Source organism: Lactuca virosa, chromosome 5, assembly GCF_052849685.1.
Source record: "Lactuca virosa cultivar CGN04683 chromosome 5, Lactuca_virosa_CGN04683_v6, whole genome shotgun sequence".
Classification (NCBI taxonomy): domain Eukaryota; kingdom Viridiplantae; phylum Streptophyta; class Magnoliopsida; order Asterales; family Asteraceae; genus Lactuca; species Lactuca virosa.
The window spans coordinates 181,495,498-181,518,000 of NC_136430.1; the positions used below are offsets into that span (position 1 = coordinate 181,495,498).

At 36.3% G+C, this 22,503-nt stretch overlaps 1 protein-coding gene across 1 annotated transcript; it reads right to left on the reverse strand.

Moving 5' to 3' along the window:
• Positions 1 to 4,662: 4,662 nt before the first annotated feature.
• On the reverse strand, positions 4,663 to 6,191 carry LOC145112482 (Tetratricopeptide repeat (TPR)-like superfamily protein). The gene has a single exon (XM_079048645.1). The coding sequence runs from the start codon at positions 6,080 to 6,082 to the stop codon at positions 4,826 to 4,828; it is 1,257 nt and encodes a 418-aa protein (XP_078904771.1). The 5' UTR covers positions 6,083 to 6,191; the 3' UTR covers positions 4,663 to 4,825.
• Between the last annotated feature and the right edge of the window lie 16,312 nt (positions 6,192 to 22,503).

The following is a 22,503-nucleotide window of genomic DNA, read 5'->3' on the forward strand; positions in this document are numbered from 1 at the left end:
GATGATCTGAGGTTCATTAAGGATTTGTCGCTTGTGAGTAGTTGGAAGTATAGTATTGGATGGACCATATCGACATTATTAGGAATAGATAAGATTCTATTTAGAATGAGTTGTCATATGGCAAATATGGAAATGTTTCCATAAATGGGAGTTGGATATTAAGAATCTATGTCTAGATTAGAAACTTTTATGCAAGAAGGATGTTCAGAGGAATGTACTTTGAATGAGAGACTTCATTAAAAGCACTTTGTAATTTCATTGACCGAGTCTTGGTGACTTTTGTGCTATGACATTATGAAAGGATCGTTGCATAAAATGTTAGAATCTAACATATTCTAGTAGTGGCGAGAATTTTGTATTCTTACAACTAACAAAGAGGATTGGAAATTGTGAAATGAGTTTCATTGGAAATGTTTTTCAATTGATCTATTTCACAAAGTAAGGACCATAGGTAAACATAGTGTGCATGCTTGGGGCATGAGACTACTATTGTTATAATTCAAATGTCAAGTTGATTATCTGAAACATTATACAATCAATAATGAGTAATCAATATGGTGACTAAATAAGAAGTGTTTTATTTATACTCAAAAGTTTGGGGCCATATAGGATTAAGTATTATTATTTTGTTTCACTTTGCATGTTTTGACTTCCAGAATAACTTGGTTATTCAAACCTCCACAGTCGGTCATACATTGGAAGTAGGTATGAAGTAAGACTGTCATGAATATGTCTGTAGATTGTCTAAAGTGTTTAGACATAAGCAAAAGTTTGCTGTGAGGTTCATGAGTGCTTTAATAAGATTAAAGTATTGGATTAAACCCACACTCACTAGAATCACTTCATGGATTTTGTCACGGGTGATTAGTGAGACGATAATATCTTATATTCTTAAAACGAAGATATATGAGTTGTAGTTTGCGAATCGGTTGCACATTGATAATATGTAAACGCACCAGTAACTTGGTGTTATAAAACGTATTGTTGTGTGTGATTTGATGAGTAAATAGAGCAAGAATATGAGTCAACGTTTATCCATTCCTTTTAACCAAAGTTGGATAAAAGCGATATATGTGGGCTCCTCGATGATTTAGTGATGACACCCTAAGCGCTTGGCCAAGCCAGGACTAAGTTGATGTGTTCAATTGTAGTCTGTTGTCAGTCGTCATAAATCGGAAGTCGGGAAACAAAACATAGACAGAGAGAATGATTAAAATCCATGTTTCAGTCTATACAATATCTAGAATGGAGGAATATATGATCCCTTATCTAAAGTACACGCTTCTGATAAGATCAGAGTTGACAACGGCTTTTGAGAGCTACGATTGCCGATCAGGTTATGAAGTCATGCAAATAGTTATTAGACTTATCCAAGTGGGAGACTGTTGGATTAGTGTCTAAGTCCATAACTATTTTGGTATGTATTTGACCCGATTATGAGCATGGTCCTTTTGGGTTGCCTTCACCATATCAACTGGTAGGATGAATTATGGAGAGAGAGGATAAATTATGATTTATTAATATATTATGAGAATAATATATTAAAGGAGAAATCATATTATTTAATTAATATTAGTCAAGAATTAATTAGGAATTAATTTTGTGGCTAAAAGAAATTAATTAAATAAAGGGGACTGATATTGTAATTATAAGATAATAACATAAATGGGCTGATGGACTCAATAGAAGTTGGAGTGGACGAAATCTATGGGGAAACCCATTAGAATTCGTCCAAGGCTTTTAAGGCCTAAGCAGTCAAATTAGGGTTTCCTAGTTGAAAACCCTAATAGCCTACCTATATAAAGGAGCCCCTAAGCCCCAAAAACGTGGTGAACTTATTCTTAAGGGTTTCCAGACGTTTTTGTGCCTCTCTTCTCCCTCCTTCTTCATCCTTATTGCTAGTGGTGTTTGTGACTCCATTAGAGGTGCTACACTTGAGGCACTATGCTTTCTGAAGCCAATTACAAGTAGGAATAGATTGTTATTGCTACATAACAATCAAAGGTAATATCTAAACCCTTTATTTCGTTCATAGCATGTTTGATCTAGGGTTTATAAGACTTGGATGAATTGCATGTACAATGGAGAAACCTAGATCCAAGCTTTAGGGTTTTGCATGAGCACATAGGATGTTCTTGTGTATAAAACCTATCAGAAACTGGGTTTCAAAACAGACTTTTTGCTATTAGGGTTGTTCGAACGAAAGTTTGGCGAAGGCTTCTTGTAGAACTTATTGGCCTTGTTATTGTCAACATAAAGATCATGTTCATTATCTTCAGGCCTTTCAGACTTTGCTTCATTATTAGATTCATATTGTTTTGAAATCTCTTCCATCGAAACCAACATAAGAGGACCATGATATCTTCTTCTTGAGTATTATGTATGTCTAACAAATCCATCAAAGTGTACAAATCAAATTTCTACTGGATTTTTACCATCGAAACAGTGCGTATCCATTTCTTGTGTAGAGGCTACATGAAATTTATATTTAATTCATGTTGATTCTTAACAACTTGATCGGTTTCGAGGTTTGTAATGAACTCTTTGAAAAGGTCACAGGTTTGTTCCAGAGTTTCATTAGCTTTTTGTTTGAACTCACAAAACTCAGTCAAATAGTTCGTCATGTGAGACTTCTTTTTTTCTCATTTCCTTCATATAGATCCTTCAACTTGTTCCATATTTTATGAGCAGATACACATTTTTTCAAATTGGAGTTGATGTTTGGTGGAATAACATAACGAAGTTCTCTTTTGGCTTCACGGTTGTTATTGATTTTCTTCTTATCAACAGAACATAAAAGCCTCTTCAGCACCATCAACTCCAAAACAGACACCTAGTCGAGCCATGTGAGGACCTTAGTTGATGGATCTCTAGACATCTTCATCAAGAGCATACAAGTAGTTTTCTGTTTTACCAACCCAATCATCATAATCACATCGAAATAACATTGGTGCGTTGGTATTTGAAACACAATTGTTTGAATAGTTAATAGTGACAACTTGTTGATTGAAAATTTCCTTAATAGAAATAGGATTTGATAAATCAACAAAAACAACAAAAACTTCAGATATTAAGATTCATAGAACAATAAAACTGGATGTGATGAGAACTTGATGAACAAGTAATCAAAGCTGAAGAAATGTCCCAAAACGATGAATGATTCCTACCCTGACACCACAATTGTTGACACCAGTTGTTAGAGCTTAAACAAAATTCAATGGAATGACATGTAGAGCATAGTAGTGACTAAACAATCAATACAAAAAATGTGCAAAACATATATTTATGAAACTATGTATAAAAAGCTCGAAACAACTAAGGACTCACAATTAGATTTTCCCAAAAGACATACACAAACAAATTTGATGTTCAACACATAATCAAAATATAGAACAGAAAATGCATGAAGGTTTAGTGAAGAAGATGATTAAGTTGAATAAATGGATAAAGGAAATCACAAGATTGTTCCACGAAAATTGGACTACATATCTTTTTTACTTTTATACTTTGACCACTCAATATACTACATTTATTCTATAGAAATTGGTTTCCATAGATTATAAAGTAATGAATTGCCATTACGAAGTAAGGCACTAGAAATTCATGATGCTACAACCTTGATTCGTTTTGTTTTATCTCTAATCAAAGCTTGCTTTGCTACTTCGTCGTATGTATGCTTTGATTTTGTATGGTAACTAGTGGTATACTTACCATTTATCTAAACACATTCGTAAAATGTGTTCAATTTTACTTACTAATCATGTATGTACAATTCACAAGAATGCTCTTCTCATTCTTGCATTAAAAATAGCTATAGAAAGATTTTCCAATCCCTTCCAATCGAGTCTCGCATTTAGACCTAGCAATGGGGCGGGTTTAGAGCGAATCGACCTTGATCCAAACCCTTTTAACAAATTTAAAAATCCGATCCAAACCCGCTCCATAACCCGTAGGGTTTTGAATAATCAACGCATACCCTTATCCACCGAATCAACAAATATCCAAACCCGCCCCGTAACCCGTAGGTTTTTTGAATAATCAAACACATTTCACTTCAATCATAAAATCACATTTCCTAAATAAAACTAAATGTTGATTAAGAAAACACATTATGTACTCGAGGACTTTCTATTGGAATTAAAATCACTATTTTAGTTACTTCCGATTGGTTTTTGACCGTCGATTGCATTGATAAAGAATAGCAATTACAAACTTTCTTTTGGTTGATAAATGACATTATTGATTTATAAATGAAATTGGTGCTTACATGATGAAATATAAATGAAATGAAATCATGACTCTTGGGAGAAGACTGAAAGTCTAGAAGTTGAGTCCTCGAGTCCTATGTAAAAACAGTTTAGTTTTTGGCCTTTTCTCTTTGGACTTCCGATTGGAATTTAATGTAAACTTTAGGCAATATAAATATAAATGTATAATTCTAAAATTTATATGGGGCGGATTATAAACGGAGCGGATCGGTGATGATCCATACCCGACCCTTTTAATAAAAGGGTTAGCGGGTACGGGTCGTTAGCGGGTAAACGGATCAAAAACTATGCTCCAAACCCGTATAATTGTTAAGGATTTGGATTGGATCAGGGTCAAAACCCTCTCCATTGTCACGGCTACCCGCATTATACGCAACCTAATTGATTCCTATGGTATAGTAAGCTAAATATTTCATTGAATTTACATAGGGCTTCATTACATAGATGTGTTTTGGTATGATATTACACGTATATAGACATATATATAAGCAACAAAAACATGAGGTATAATCATACTATTTCCAATATGTTACTCTAATCGGACTCTCATTAATTGGCTATTTGATTTCAAGACTCCCACACAAAGACCTTAATTTGTTGACCCACAATTCCTGAGGCTCCACCCCAGCTGCCTTCATCTCATAAAGAAACTTAATGGCTTCAACAAGGCATCCATTTTGTATAAAACTAGTAAACATAGAGTTCCAACATGCATTATTTCTCTTCACTCCATTCATATCAAAAACCCTTTTTGCATCTTCAATCAACCCAAATTTTCCATACATGTTAACCAATCCAGACTGCACATAACTCTTGGATGCTAACCCTAATTTAATGGCATTGGCATGAACTTGTTCACCACAGTTTCCATCATCACTTATCTTTGAACATGCACTAAGAACACTAGAGATTGTAAAGCTGTTTTTCCTTATACCCTCTTTCCCCATTTCTTTAAATACATCAATAACCTCATGAAACCTATCTTCCCTACAGTTTTTAGTGATTCTAGCTGTCCAAACCACAACATTATGAGAAGATATTTGATCAAAAACTAAATCCCCATCTTCAGAACATCCGATCTTTCCATAAAGGTTGATCAACGAGCTACCCACAAAGAGATCGTCTGAATAACCTGATTTTAGCAAACAGCCATGGATTTGTTTGCCAAGTTCCAAGTTCCAGGTGTTAGTGCAAGCTTTAAGAACGCATACCAAAACCCAAGAAACAGGGACGCTGCTGCTACAATCCATCAAATATTGCAGTTGGGAGTTTGAAAACAGATTGATTACTTCCTCGTAATCATGGCTATCTGCATAACCCGCAATCATTATCGCCCAAGAGTTAAAATCTCTTTTTGTCATTTCGTCGAACACCTGGCGTGCGTTCTGTATACACCCGCAAGATAAGAACATAATCAAGATGTGATTAAGTAAAGGTAAACGAGGTTGATTTCGACGATTCCTGGTAAGATGGGCGTGTAGTAAAACAGCTTCATTAGAGTCGCGAAAGTGGGTGCATTCTTTGATGAGAGAAATGTATACAGCATCGGGGACTGGAAGACCAAGGCAGTCCAACAACCGTAAAATATCAGAGGAAGTAGTGGTACTGGCGGTGGTTGAAATTAGTTTGCTTGGCGGGTTATTGACCGGTTGGATAATTTTCCGGTGAGGTCTGTGGAGTGGCAACCGGATGGTGGAGGATTGGACGCAAAAACATCCATGCCGGCGAGGCGATTTAGGATTCTGGGAAGAAGAAATGGTTTTGGACTGAATTGCTTTTGATGTGATTTCCATTAAATTTGTTTGAAGATTCATTATATGTTGGTCGTTCGTGGGGAGAAGACAGAGAGTGAGAGCAGCCTACTATGTTTTTAAAGATTCTTTCGCATTCTAACATGTTTGACTTTTGGATTTCTGTTTGACTTTCTAGTTTGATCACAAGATAGGGTAAGACTAGCCACTCGGGGTGTTAAACTCACTAAGCTAAGCTTGCCAAACACCACCCCTACTAGGGGGAGCAAAAACCGCATCGTAACTAAAATTAATCGCATAAATCGCAATCGATAAACCGCAACCGCAATAAAAACCGATGGTGAGGTTTTCTGTTTTCCAAAAACCGCAAATTTGTGGTGCGGTGCGGTTATTAGTTTTCAAAAACCGCAAAAAACCGCACCGTACCGCATATATTATATACAATTTTTTTTATTAGTTATTAGTATATTAAATATTAAAAATAAGACAAGTTTCATTGATGAAAGAATGATAAAATACTAGAAAACAAAAGTGTTGGTTTTTTGTTACGTTTAACTTTGAAAAATGGTGAAATTTGACAATTTTAAGATATTTATTGTTAATTACTATCTTGATTTGACGTTTTTAAGATATTAGTTGTTTGTGATTTAAGTTAATTGTCTTATACCTTATTATTTTTTATTATTACAAGTAATATTATTGAACTCTTAAAACCGTTTGAGTTTTAAACTGTGGTTAAAAACCATACAAAATAATCGCACCAAATCCATGCGGTTAATAACCGCAACACAAAAAAACCAAAATCGCACCGCAAAAATAACCGTCTAACCGCACCACAAAAATAACTGCACCAAGCGGTTTTGAAAATGGATTAACCGCATTTGCGGTTATTGGTGAAGTTTTGGCTAATAACTGCACCGAATCGCACTGCCATCACCCCTACCCCTTAGCATTTGCTAAGGAAGGTGCTAAGATAAGCTTGTTACATGCATAACTAGAGGAGAGAGAGGAAGTTTTGTTTTGATTGACTGCTTATCTTTTAACTACAAAAACTATTGGTTGTTTTTTTTCTTTTGTACTTTTTTCTTTTTCAAAATAAAACATATTTATTACCACTTCCTTCAGCCTATGTGGCATCAAAAAATCATATGTGGCAAGGTGTTACGAGTTACTACTCCCTCTAGCCTTAGTGGCATGCGCAAAGCTCCTCGCCATCGTGCCAGCCAACACCAACCCTTAGTACATGCATACGGTTTGCACCAACTCATTAGCATGAGGAGAGAAGACAGAGAGAGACAGAGAGGAGAAGGTGCGTGGTTTTCTTTTGATTGGCTGATATTTCATTTTTTTTTTCAAAACCATGTTAAGACACACTGCCACTCTCTATCATCATGTTATACTTACGTGTCAAGTAAAAAAATAACATATCATCTTAGCATACACATCACCACTCATTCTAGCCTAAGGGGTGTCAAGTAAAAAAAATGACATGTCATCTTAGCATACACATCACCACTCCTTCTAGCCTAAGGGGTATGTATCGTCATGACATTCTTATTTGAAAAGTGATGTCATATCAGCGCCACATATTTTTACTATATCCTTACTACCACACCACTAGCCTTTGAAAATGGTTACCATTCCAAATCATTTATACTTATTATTTTTTTATTTTTTAAACATTAGATTAAATATAAAAACATAATTTTAAACTTAAATAAACAATTTTTTTAATAAAAAAATTACATTAAAACCATACATAAAACCACTAATGTAAAAGACCGGGACTTAGGAGCCTTTTGTAACACCTCAAAAAATGAAGGTAAATTTTCATTTTAATATAATCAAAACACTCATTTATCCTTTATTCAAACATTTGAAAGTATTTCAAAATAAAACAATTATCAGAGTATAATCCCAAAATCACGACTTGTGGAAAACACGGGTGTATGCGCTGCGATCAAGTCGGGCCCTTCCCTTTCGAACCGGAAGTACCTGAAACCATAAACCACAAACTGTAAGCACAAAGCTTAGAGAGTTCCCCAAAATACCACATATCATACATAACATACGAGTCATACATATCAAACATGCAATAGGAGGTGCTATGTGCCAACCATAGTCTTGCCATTTTGCCACGAGCCGTATCATGGTCTTTCCTTGCCAGGTCGGGAACCAAAACATTGGGTCTTACAGACAAGTGTCAAGAGTCACCTCCTGGTCTTCCATGAAAGCATCACAAAGACAACTAGCATACAATCTAAAACTACTTATCTACTTAACTGCAAGAGTCCAAACTCTGGTCTTGCATACAGATTTTCCAGGAGCCACCTCTTGGTCTTTCATACAAATGTCAAGGGCCACCCCCTGGTCTTCCATTAATACATAAACCAAATGGGCCGGCATTGGTGACTTCGACCCATAGTACAGTGAAGAGACTCACCTCGACAGTTGAACCCACGAATAAATCTCTGACTGCAGATCTGCTAGAATCCTCGCGCTATCAAGCATAAATAACATTCAATTAACATTTGGATTCTAATCCATATCCAACAATCCATATATGGGGTAAAAAGACCATTTTACCCCTCACCTAATTTGGTCCAAGACTAAGGCCCAAACTCACTATCAAAAAGGCCCACAAACCAAATAATCATCTGAAGCCCACTTATGGCCCAATTTTCCAAATTGGGCCCAAACTCTTACATGGGCCTTACTCTAAAGCCCATTAACTTTTCCCTAATCCAAAACACTTATTCCAGATGGCCCAACAATGCCCCAAGCAACCAAGCCTAAAAGATAGCCCAAGCCCGAAATGACACCACAAGGCCCAATAAGGCCCAAATATCCAAATTGGGCCCAAACCCATTATGGGCCTAACCCAAGAAGGCCCAATATCCTAAAAGGCTCAAAATAACCAATGGTCAACCCTGGTCAAACTTCTGGTCAACGATTCATGGACAACAAGTCGACAAAACAAGAAAAGTCAAAAAGGCCGAGTACGCCTCGCGTACTCAGCTGGTACGCCCAGCGTACACCCTTTGGGGCCAGTACGTGCAGCGTACCAGATGGGTACGCCCAGCGTACTCCCCTGGACCCCATTCTTCTCCATTAAGCACTTAACCACTTAAGTCCATGCTCCAAACTCTCAGATCTGATTCCTATGGATGACTTATCACGTAAAGTTGGCAACTTTACTTGAATGCATGGCTTAATGGGGCTCTAGAGCTCAAAAGACCTTAATGAGGGGTCTTAACACATACATGAGTCCAAATAAACCATAAAGATCACATTTTTATGCCTTTGGGACACCTAAAACGTCCAGATCTACAAGATTAAGCCTCTGAAACAACCTTACCTCACAAGGACCAACCAAAAGAGGCTAAAATGACCATAAACAATCCCAAAAGAAGATCGATACAATGAGTAGACAAGATAGGGATTTTATACCTCCAAAGTCACGAAATGAAGATGCCAACACTGGATATCTAAGCTCCTCTCCAAGAAAAGAGTCTTCAATTACACAAACCACCATAAACACTCTACCAAGCTCCAAAACTCACTCAAGGCACTCTAGGGTTTCAATGTATGCTAAAGGGGGTGGAGGCTGGCCTAAAATGTCCAGAGGAAGGATATAATGTTGCTTATATGGGGGTAAAACCCCAAAATTAGGGTTTGGTGCTGAAGGGAGTACGCCCCGCGTACCCCTTAGTATGCTCGGCGTACTCAAAGACTACCCGTAACCAACTTAACCATTACTCCCACGTACACGACGAGTACGCCCCACGTACTCATTGAACCTTTAAAACCCTAAAACTTCATTTGGACTTAACTCCTTCGTTCTAAGTCCGTTTCCGACGAACTTTATATCCATGGAAAGGTGAAGAGAATCCCTACACTTCTCAAAACTCACCTTAGCCTTAAAACTTCCCGAACCAAAACCCAAAATTCATAAAGGACTGAGTTATCAAATTACGATTATACCCTTGGGCTCCGAAACACCATCGAACACTCGGATCACTTAGACTATAACACCCACATCCAAAAAGGGTCAAATACATTCTTCCCCAAGGCCCTAAGCCTTATGATAAATAATGATCGGGCCAAGCTCCCGAATAATGAAGCGATTCGAACCCGAGTGTTACACCTTTTGTGCTAAAAACCAAAATTTGGGCATGGGATTCTCTTGAGCGAGATTATCAGTTGTATACCCGCTTTCTTCCTTATTTCATTCTATTCACCAAACCCTAAAACCTTCCCCCCCCCCCCCCACCCTTATTGCTTTGGGTGTGCCGAACAAGGACCTGACACTCAGCAAGAGTGGGGAAGAACGAGATGTAGACAGAGAAAGAAAGTGGGCGATAAGGAGAAATAGAGATGTGAGGAACATAGTCAATCAATTGGTTTCAACCAACCACAACCTCTGTGATCATCCCCGAATATTTTCACTCCATAACACGATTACACCCCATCGGGCTGGTGTTCATGTGTGGCAATCTCATCCATGTCAGAATCGATGTGTAAGAAAGTAGCACATACCGGGCATCCTTTGTGTTGGGTTCTTCGCATAGACTCCCATATATTCTATATTGGTAATGAAATTATTTGAAAGGGATTTGAATTTGAGGTAATGTAGATCAACATGAATTAAAACCGTTTTGGTTGGCAGAAAATTGAAATTAATTCATTTTCGGTCTTCTATACATTTTGAATTTTATTTTTAAATATGTCAAAAGGGTTCGTTAAATTATTTAATGTGGATGATGAGAATAAATCGAGCTTAGACAACAAGCAAATGAGAAGAAATCTCTCAAAGGAAATAAGGCAAGGTGCAAGCTAAGACAACCACTTTTGAGTGTTTTGTCCCAAGCTCTTTCACTCTTAGGCCAACTACATGGTAAAACATCAAAAAGATGATGTTTACACAATAAAATTGATTTTTCAATGCAACCACGCATTAAAATGATGATTTTTAGAGTCTTTTTCATTTTGGCATGCATATTTGATGTGTACAACTCCTCATCACAAACATTGAATCCATTTTGAAAGTCGGTTAATGTTATTTTTTTTGCCAGCGAAACACCAATGTGTTCGTCGATTGGAGAAGATATATGTCATTAAAGATGGTTCAAAACTTTCATGTTGTAAATTATGATAAATGAAATGATTATCTTTTATTGATCTTCTCTAAATTATTATGTCTTATATATATATATATATATATATATATATATATATATATATATATATATATATATATATATATATATATATATAAATTTATTGTCGAAAAAAGCCTTAGGTATGTCAGGAAATGATAGTTTTACCCTAAATCGTAATTTAGGTTCATTATTACCATAAACGTTCTTGATTTATTGCATTTGTGGCATTTAACGTAATCTGTTAACCCATTAGCCTCACTTAATTAGAAGCTTACATGGCCTTTTACCTTTGACTACACTAGAATGGTCAAAAAAAGTGCATGTTATGATACCCTTCTCCCCCCTCAACCGAAAGCACAAACTAAAGTTCTACTAACATCCAAATCCAAATCAATCTTTAATTAGTTAATTAATACATCTTAGTTATCATCATACAGTGAATGAGAAGGCAAACGGGCAACGAATAGAGACATAATCAGATGTGATTGTGGTGATGTTAGCCCAATTTCTGTTTCACGCACTACGGACAACCTAGGAAGAAGGTTTCGTGGTTGCCATAATTATCAGGTAAATGTGTAATTTTGATCTCTCTCACTGTCACCCCTTCTTCATGTAAAATTATAATACATTTTGTAGGATCCGAAAGTTGGTTGTGGTTATTTTAAATGGGTTGATGATGAAGAATATTTTAGGGATTCTAAGAAAGAACTAAAACCACCAACATAGAGAGGCGGTGGGCAGCTTAATGATGAAGCTGCTAGTGGATATATTGTTTTCTTTTGTTCTAGTTGTTATAAAAATGTAATGTGGATGTAATATTCACAAGTTAGAAATTTTATTTCATCCATTGTCAAGTTCTACTTTATGATGGATTGTATTGAAGTTTACGGTGTAATTTCATTCATTCAATGGTTTTATGTGAATTGTATTGTATAGAAATGGAAATGGAAAGTACATTTCATAAACAAGTAAAACATAACCAACATTATAGAATGGAAAGTACATTGCATAAAGAAGTGATTTCATTCATTCAATGGTTTTGTGTCATTGTGTGATGGAATTTCAAATTAATAGTAATGCAAAGTACAATGCATAAATAAGTAAAACAAAACCAACATCACAGAAATGGAAAGTACATTGCATAAACAAGTAACACACAACCAACATGGAAAAATGGAAAGAAAAACAAGTAAAACACAACCAATATGGTATAAATGGGGAACACATTCACCATAACATAATAAAGGGTATGTATTTATAGTATAAGGTTTCTTTACTAAAAAGGCAACAAAGTTGGTAATATACAAAAAAATGGATATATGTTGCATTTAGTGGGTGGAATACCAAAAATATTTACTAAAAAGGGCTCCATATGCCATTTATACCCTCCCCACCCCAATATACCTAACCCACTACTCCAAACTAACTGGATTGGCAGCAGATGAACCACCACCATTTTGTCTAACACATGATTCTTAAGCTTTAGCAAAATGATCATTTAGAGAGTTTCCTTCTCATTTTCTGTATGGGGATATCCTCAGTACCTTTTTCATCACCTAAATGAAAAATATCATCCCTTTCATCGGTGCACCTGGTTATTGGCATCACTACCAATGGCTATCAACAACTCACCCTTAACTTGTCCCTTTAGAAGGCATCCATCCAATCTAATTACTCTTATATGCCCTCTTTTCCGTTCATCACTTAAAGCTTTGAAACCTATTTAAAATTTATGGATGTAGTTCTTCCCATTTGGATTGCCTTTGACATAAAATTTTCATGTATAACATGGATTGGACCTTAACAATTCTTATGCATAATCCAATACCCTTGCATAATCATCTATTAATTTCCTTCAATCAACTCAGCGGCCTATTTTTTATCCTATGAACTTGGCCAATAAACATTACACATATCAACCTTTGTTTGATGTCATTAATCACCTCCTTAATTTTCATCTTAGGTTTGTTAACAATTAATGTAATGACTACCTATCCATTCAGGGGAAACAATAGATCCAAACTTGAACTTCCTATGATAGACATGATCCCCAATCAAACATTAACCTGGAATGATCTTTCATTGAACATCCATCATGCATATAGTTTGAATGGGCAATCATTCTTCTCATTCCTCTTCTTATATCTTGCAACTAATCTTCTGTTGTCACACTTTTCAAAAGTATATCTCATATCCATTTTCCACTACATAATTTTGAATACAAAATTTAAGTTGTATAAGATGCTCAAATATATCACCTATCTTTGGTTCCATCATGTCCCATGTTGTATTTGGATCATGGATTTTGTACTTTTTCTTCACCTCCTCTTCAGTTTCTTCACTACTTTGCCAATCATTAGAATGATACACTTATGTTCTTATTTGATCAAGCTTTCATTTCTCAAGTTCTTATCACTAAGTAGGGCATTAAGGAAGATTAGCTTACATTTATCAAGTGAAGTCACAAACTCCTGACATGGTTCATGATCCATATAAATGTCATGAAGTTTAAAACCCATCTCGTTTAGTCTAGAGAAGGGATCGTATAAACCAACAAATATATCTTTGTAAACATCATCTAATAAAGCCATTACGAATACCTACAAAATCATACACATTTTACAAAACGATTACAAGAAGTATAAGTAGAAAACTACTTGATCATGGAATGGAGAAACTTATTGTTTGTATAACTCAAAAACAATCACCCAAAATTCTTTGTGTGTGAACAAGATTACAAATAATCTTGCCCTAAAGTTATTCAAATACCCTGATGTCATGATGATTCCCTTAGTTTACTCAAAATTTTCTCTAAAGAAGGTATGATTGTGTAAGAGGTCATGTCCTAGTGTTATGATGTGGAGCTCTATGTCAAACGTCTCCAAATGGTTTATGTTAACAACATTTTAGGTTTTTCCTACTCAACATGTCAAATAACCTTCTCATTAAATGAGGGTAACCGAGTAACTCATGACACACCTGTTAAAAGCCACAAATGCAAAAAATAGACAAGTTTCAAATATTAATGTGTAACATCCCGATGTTGAGGTATTTTCAATTTCGACCCTTTGTATGATTAAATATTGCATTTTGGTCCATAAGTAAGAGAATGAGTGCAATGGTAATTTCGGACTTTGGGGAGTACAATGCGCGTACGTGTGCACGCTGAGCGTATTAGGGCGCGCCTTAGTACGTTGGGCATACACCTCATACGCAGGGCTTATGTGAGGATCATGCAAACCCTAATTTTTAGGGTTTGGTTCATATTTAAACCTCGTTATAGCCTCGCATCTCATTCTTATTCAGCCTTCCTTTGTGAAATCGACCCCCACGAAAACCCTAAGTGAAAGAGAGCATTTTATTAGCCTTTGGAGTGATTAGAAGTGTTCTTGAAGAAGAACATAGTCGTGTGGAGAGCTTAGAGTTTGGGAAGCACTTTGGATATGAGATTTCTTTCTTGTTAGCAAGCTCCAGAAGGTAAAAAGTTTGCATCTTGATCACTCCATCTTGTAGATCTAGACTTTTGTTCTTTTAAGGCACTTTTTGGTCCCAAAATGGTGATTCTTGAGCATGGCATGTTCTTGACCCAATAAGTCATCCTTTCAAACCCTAGGAGGGGTCTTGAGTCATAAAAATGTGGTCTTGAGAGTTAGTTTCACTCCATGCAAGCTATAGAAGATCTTAATGCATTAAGGTGTTGAGTTTTTGTGTTTAAAGCACTTTATGGACATGCAAAGCCATAAAGTTGGAAACTTTATGGATCTTGAGGACATTTAGCCTTGGATCTAACTTGGACGTGAAAAGGTGGAGTATTAAGCTCTTAATGGAAAAAGGGCTAAATAGGTGTGTACGTTAGGTGTACCAGATGGTACGTTGCGCATACGCAGTCAACGCTCCGTATGTTGGTGAAGCACCGAGTACGCCCAACGTACTCGGATGGGTCGACTCGGTCGATTTGCCTCGGCTGGATGTTGACTTTGACTTTGACTTTGACCAAGTTTGACTTAAGGGTATTTTGGATTGTGTTTGAGAATTGGTCATTTGGTTGGATAGGTGTCGGCTAGAGCTGAAAATTTGGATTCGGGACCTCATCAGCTATTGTCCAGATTAAGAGGTGAGTCTTCCTCACTGTACCTACGGGCCGAAGGAACCAAGGCCAACCCAGTGGATTGGATATCCTATTGTATGATAGTATGTAATTTATGTTGTAGAATCGGTTAGATCGGTATCCTGGTATATAGGATATTAGCATGCAGTGGTATCTATAGATATGCTTGCCAGTCTGTTAACTGATTATATGTTTATCTGTTGTTAGATATATGTTATTTGTTATATGCATGTCGACATGGTATGGTGGGGGTTGAGACTGTACTGCTCTGTGATGTAAGTCAACATACCAGTGCATTCTAACCGTAAGGTTGTAGGCAGGGGCATTCCAACCGGAAAGTTGTGGGCCAGGGGTAATCCAACTAGGAAGGTTGTGGATGCGTTATGTATTGGGCATTCCAACCGTAAGGTTGAGGGTCGGGGCATTCCAACCGTAAGGTTGTGGCCCAGTGGTAATCCAACCAGGAAGGTTATGGACCCGTTATCTGCTTGTTTGATATGTTGTATGTGGTGGTACTTTGGGGGAACTCACTAAGTGTTGACTTACAGTTTTTGGTTATGGTTTCAAGTACTTCTAAAGATCACGGAAAGGCGAAGGTGTGACCGTACACATCCTCTGTTATGGCTCTATGATTATGGGATACTCTGATATTGATAAACAATTTGGAAACAATGATTTTGTAAACATTTTATGATTATGAGTTGTTTTTAAAAAGTTTAAATTTATTGTGATTTTTGAGTTGTTACATAATGAACATAAATTACATTTAGGCTAAAATCGTCATTTCCAGAGAAACTTAAGGCTTGTTATGAAAATAAACCTTGAAAATAAACGGAAAATACATTGGCATTAAGAAGACTACCATACATTTATCAAGTGAATTCACAAACTCCTGATATGGTTCATGATCTATATAAATGCCATGAAGTTTAAAACCCATCTTGTTTAGTCAAGAAAAGGGCTCGTATAAACCAACAAATGTGTATTTTTAAACATCATCTAACGAATCCATTACAAATACCTACAAAATCACACATATTTTACAAAACAATTACAAGAAGTATAAGTAGAAAACTACTTGATCATGGAATGCAGAAATTTACTGTAACGCCAAGTTTCGGGTATGTTCCTTTTAAGTAATTTAATAATTTGGAAGTTGCATCTCTGGTGGCCATGGTGTGGTGATGGAGTCCCACGACGTAGCTAAGGCCAGAGTTTTCGTGGACACTACGCTAGTGCCATGGCATGACATATATTCGTCATGGCGTGGCTGCTGTTTAAAGGTAAACCCTAATTCGGGGTTTGAGCCCCTATTTATGGGAATGTGATGGCTAGGGTTGCCCAGCCTTAGCCTTAATCAGTTTCCCTCAGCCTCCAAGAGAAAACCCTAGCCTCCATTCGTAACCTTTGAGCTTTTTTGTGTTTTGGTGGTGATTTGAAGAAGAAGAAGAAGGCACCCTTGAGCTTTGTTTCAGAAAGCAACTATCCCCATCTACCTTGATCACGTTTCTAGACCCTTGTAGGTCCCCAAGATCCAATCTGTATGTTATTTATCTTTAGATCTAGCCATTTTGTCCCTAAATCTTCATGGTGTGAGAAATTAGAAGGTTGGATCTCATAAAGTTTGCAACTTTATGGATCCATGTGATCATTCTAGTATCATATGTTCTAGATATGAGGATCTATGTAGTGTTTGGTTCCAAACTCAACTTTAAGTCCTTATTGCCATGTTTTTGACCTAAAATGGAAGGGACGTGAATTGGACATGCATGCCCATAAAGCTACGATTTTTAAGGCTTATTAGGAGTAAGAAATCATTTTGGAAACTTTAGGTAAGCAACTCTGGAGATTTGGTGCTTAATGAGTGTCTTTATGCATTTAGTCATCATGAAGGAATTAGGGTTTGGGATCTTGACTTGTTGAGGAGTCTTTGTAACGCCCGCAGATTCGGGCTAGTCAATTTAGAGACAATGAGCGTTAAAAAATGACTTTTTGATAGAAGATTATTTAGAATAAATAATCTTAAACAAAGTATAGTATATGTCACAAGGATTTCATACATATAAAGAACAAAGAAGTTATGACTCGTCGAAGTTTTACGACTAAACCGGCACAGCACCGCGTAACGTAAAAATTGAATTTTTGATAAATTACTTTTTAGCCTTAGAGATCTAAACTAAAGTCGTAGTATACGTTAAACCAAAATCATGCATATAGAGAACGTCCAAATCTGACTTCGTATGAGGAAGTTATGATTTTTCTAAGATTTTGCATAGCAGTACACAGCCCAAAAATCGAATTTTAGATCGATCGATTCTTAGCCGACACAACCTAAATGAGAATTGAAGATCTTATTAATAGGAGCTCAACGATATAAACACAGACGAAAACAGACGTTGGATAACAAAGTTATGATTTTTTAACGGACTTTAACTGTCTAAGCCTGTTAAAACATAACTTTAAAAATAAAGTCAAAATTAGCCGATAGGTTCTAAACTAAAGTTGTAGATCCCGTCGATACCTACGCGTGGATATAAAGAACGTCAAAAACGGAGCTCGTATGCGAAAGTTACGAATTTTAGAAGATAATTAGTTTTTGGAGTAATCTGCGAGTGACACGTGGCGCAATCTGAGTCACTACTTCTTCCCCACGCCTTTCCACCAGATGGTGACACTTGGCACCCCAACACAAAGTGTTAGGCTCAGTAACACGCCGTGTTGCTTGATTTCTAGCCTATAAATAGAGGCGCAAATCACCTCATTTCCTCACACCTTCTCTCAACTTTTCTCCCAAACCTCCCCAAAGCCTTAAGGCTTTTCTCTAGTCCTTCTTAGGAGTTAGTAGCGAGTCCCGGAGCGCCAGAAGGCTCCGAGAAGAAGAGCTTTCGGCTCAGAAGTTCTGCCTGCACAGAGTCTGGTTCCTCGCTAAACCCCTTTGTAAGTAAGTTATGCTTACCCTACTTTAAGTATAACTTATCTTTAAGTTCATTATCGTTATTATGAACCTATAAACAAGATTTATCAGTGATTCAAAGTCGTTATACTGATTGAACTACTTACGGGAGAGGTGTCTAGAATGGTCACGTTGGGCTTGGTTGTTGGATTTCAGAAACGCTATATGCCGAAATGGTCATGCCTCTAACTGTCCTGCCTGGCTGATCCTTACTTGATAGATCATGAAGTGGACTTTGAGTTAATGATGAATCTAGACTAATAATTAGTTGCAATGAATATTAGACTAAAATCTAGTAATAATGATACTAGGTTTCGTCGAAGGAAAAGACGATTGTTAAAAGCGAAGCGTTGCCCGAATTTTGAGTCATCACTTTAACAAGTGAGTGCATAGTCCCTTTCATGAACATGATTTTAATACAAGTATTAATTAAAGTATTAAATATATGTTTATGTGTGAAATATCTGATAATGCCTGAAATATGTATTAAGAGCATATCTGACAATAAATGATGATTTAGGATACAAAGTAAACCTAAATTAATTAAGAGGAATATTGGGTAGTATCTTCTTATGAGTACAAGTGAGATGTACACGGAGGATAGAACTTTAAAATTTATCATTGATCCGAGAGCATGGATTAGACATAGTCATTCGTCCCTAGTCCGAGAGTATGGAGTGGGCATAATCATTTGTCATTGATCTGAGAGCATGGATTAGACAAACCAGATCCGAGAGTATGGATTAGGTAAAGCTGTTAATTTTAGATCCGGGAGTATGGATCGTGTCGTTGTGAGGATCGACGGGGTGGGGTAAAATTTCTTATATGAGGTGAAATTGTATATTGCGAGTTCAAATATATATATATATATATATATATATATATATATATATATATATATATATATATATATATATATATAACATTGTGGGATTGAAATCCCTATGTACTCACCAGGTTTCGCAACTTGACCCACTCAGTTTATTTGAATCACAGATATCGATGCGAAGATACATTACACTGAGAGATTAAAGGAGATGTAAATCATTAGTGTAAATGAATGTAAGGTCTGTTTATGCTTATGTTTCTATATTGACGATGACATCCCGATGTTTTAACTAAAAATACATTTCTTCAGAAATGCTTTGATAACATCATTATCATGTTATCTGGGAACAAATTCCGCAATACTACTTTCAAAAATGATACTCTGATTTTTAAATAAGCATAAATAAAAATTTTAAAATGACCGTGAATTTGGGGATGTCACAGTCATAATGGATAAAGTATGACCGTGAATTTGGGGATGTCACAGTCATAATGGATAAAGTTGGAAACTTTATCCATCAAGACCATGGGAAGGAACAGATCTGGTCTTTGGAGCTCTTGAATTTGTAGGAAAATGGCTTAATGGATTAAGCTGTCCAGACCAGTCCCCACGGTGTGGCCTTAGATTTCCACAGCGTGGTGGCTGCGTAGAAACCCATCTGCCTTGTCGTATAGCAGCCCCGGTGTGACCAAGGATGGCCATGGCGTGGCGACCAGCTAGAAGTTGACTTTTGACTTTTGACCGTTGATCGCTGACTTTGACCAAGTTTGACTTTAGGTCATTGGGGTATTTTGAGTAGTAGATTGAGGATTGATCCATGTGTGTTGTACAGGTGAAGGTATTTGGGTGGTCCAATTGGTATTGTAGGCCCAAGGGAGCGGTCTAGCTTATGTTGTATGCTCGGGAGCGGTCTAACTTGTAGCTTAAGGCTCGGTGGCGGTCCAGCCTAGTGTTGTTGTTGAGAGAAAAACTTGAGACACACTTGAACAAACATTAGAACAAGTATAGTTGCGGAATAGTTTATCTCAAAGGATATAAAAGCTCAACAATAATAATAAGGTAGAGTTAGATAATTAGAGAGTTAGTTGCGGAAATGTAAGGAAATATAAATGACAGCAGATATTATATCAAGTATACACATAAGTTGATTCATAACAAGGAATGCAATCAGACCAAGTTAGTAAGTGAGATCAATCTTAGTGATTAAGTCAAGAATGACTTGCTCCGAAGGGAGATAATAATCAGTTATATTTTAGTGAACTTTGAGTGTAAGAAGGAGAAGAGAGTAATAACACAAGATATGAGATTCAAGATGCGAAGTGTTATCAGAGATGTATTTTGTAAAGAAAGATTGAGCTCTATATATAGAGACTCAAATATTACACTTGTTCAACTATCTATGCGTAGCCATGCAAGGCATACTGGACAAAAGAGAGTATTCTAATCAAAGCAGATAAAGAGCTAAACTAGAAAACAAAATAGTGAACTGCGGATAATGAAGACTTCGGATGGAGTTGCTGAATAGTGTTGACTGCGGATCTAGGAGAGCTGCGGTAGACTAAGTTCAAGAGGGTCACTTATATGATTCAACAGTTGTGGGCCTAGTTGCGTGCATTGTATTATGATGTTGTGTGGGGTACTTTGGGGGAGCTTACTATGCTTTGGCTTATAGTTTGATGTTTTGCTTTTAGGTACTTCAGGGGACATGCGCAAGGCAAAGGCTTGATTGTGCACATCATCCTGGATTTTTATATGATTTATGATTTTGGGATACACTGATTCATGTTTATGGTTTTGAGGAATTATGTTTTTATGTAACATATGGATTTTGGAATGGTTTGAAAAATAAAAATTATTGTCATGATTTTGGGATGTTATAAATTGGTATCAGAGCCCTGGTTTGAGTGAATTGGGTGAACACTTATGTGGTTCCAGACTCAAACCATGGATCTACGAAATGTTTTCAAAAAAAATTAACTCTAAAAGAACCGACAAAAAGGATGTGATGTGTACAATCAGCCATAGCCAAGGAAAGTGATTCCCCAAATACCTACATTTGTTTGTGTATTGCTGATATGATAGAATTTCATGCTAGTATGTAGGCTAAGGATCTTAAGGAATTTCATGATATAATTGCCTAATGTATGATGTGTGATAGTCTAGGAGAATTACTTGTTATGCTATATGTAATTGCCATTATTATTATAGTTGCTTAGTGTATGCATCATAGTTGTACATAACTAAGATTTTATAGTCTGCGAATGTTTGATTTAGCCTTATTTCATGTTCCCTGTTTGGTTGTGTGCTTAGGGTAGAATCAAGAATTCGATTGTCTATCGAAATCAATGTTATATATGATTAGCATACACGAGCGGCTGCAGAGGTATTAACAAGCCCCACAATTCTATCTAATTATGTCTGACTTAGTGAATACCAAACTTAATTTAATAATACATGCAAAGAGTCTGAAATATCACTTTTTCCCATTTTACTCATTCGCTTCAATTCACACTTCCAAGGGCTTATAACACTTAACCAACATTATCAACATCTAATAATGTCTAAACTTTATTCCCTTGAAGCCCAAAACATTTACTTGATCAAATTACGATTCACTATCTTGAAATTAGAAACATCCTGAAACTGGATGTTACATGAAAAAGGAGTTTAGTTTCGTACTCATTTGCCAAAATTTCAAATCTAACTTCACATGCAATTCAGCCCTCAACCTAACCTAATTTTTTGATTAACCTTCACCCTTGATAATGTTGAACCTATTTAGGTAAAAACATAAAGAATTGGCATCTCTATTTATTCTATAACAATATCACCCCGGTAAGATGTAAGGCTAGTACACAATGATTAGTTTTATATCTCATATAAGGGTAGAGCATCCACAAGAAGCCCAATCAACATTGAATTAAAGTTCATTGACTACAACTACAAACACTAAGCCCCAAACCGTTGAGGAAAGTATATTACCCACGAATACACCCTTGGAGAAGATTGATGTCACATCTAAAATAACCAAAGAAGAGTAAAGAATTCTTAATGGGGATTTTAAAAACAAGCATGAACCAAGACAAACACAGCTTAGAATTTTCTGATTTATCATTAGAAATTTCAATCCTCGTAATGGAAGAATTTGAAATATCTTACTGGGCATAAATATTTAACATTTTTTTAGAAGTATGAAACCTAAAGTGAACCGAACCAAACCAAGTAAATGATTAACCTCAATTTCCGTTTAATTTTGCTCATTCAAATAGTTCTAATGTTAGCATGTACATCCTTTGGACTACAATCAGACAAGCTTTTTAGGGCTATTTTCATAATAAAGATAAAGGTCTTCATGTTTTTTGCACGGACAAGAGTACAAACTTTGTACCATTTTTTTGGATAACAAAAAGGGTAATCATGTCAGATTGCAAG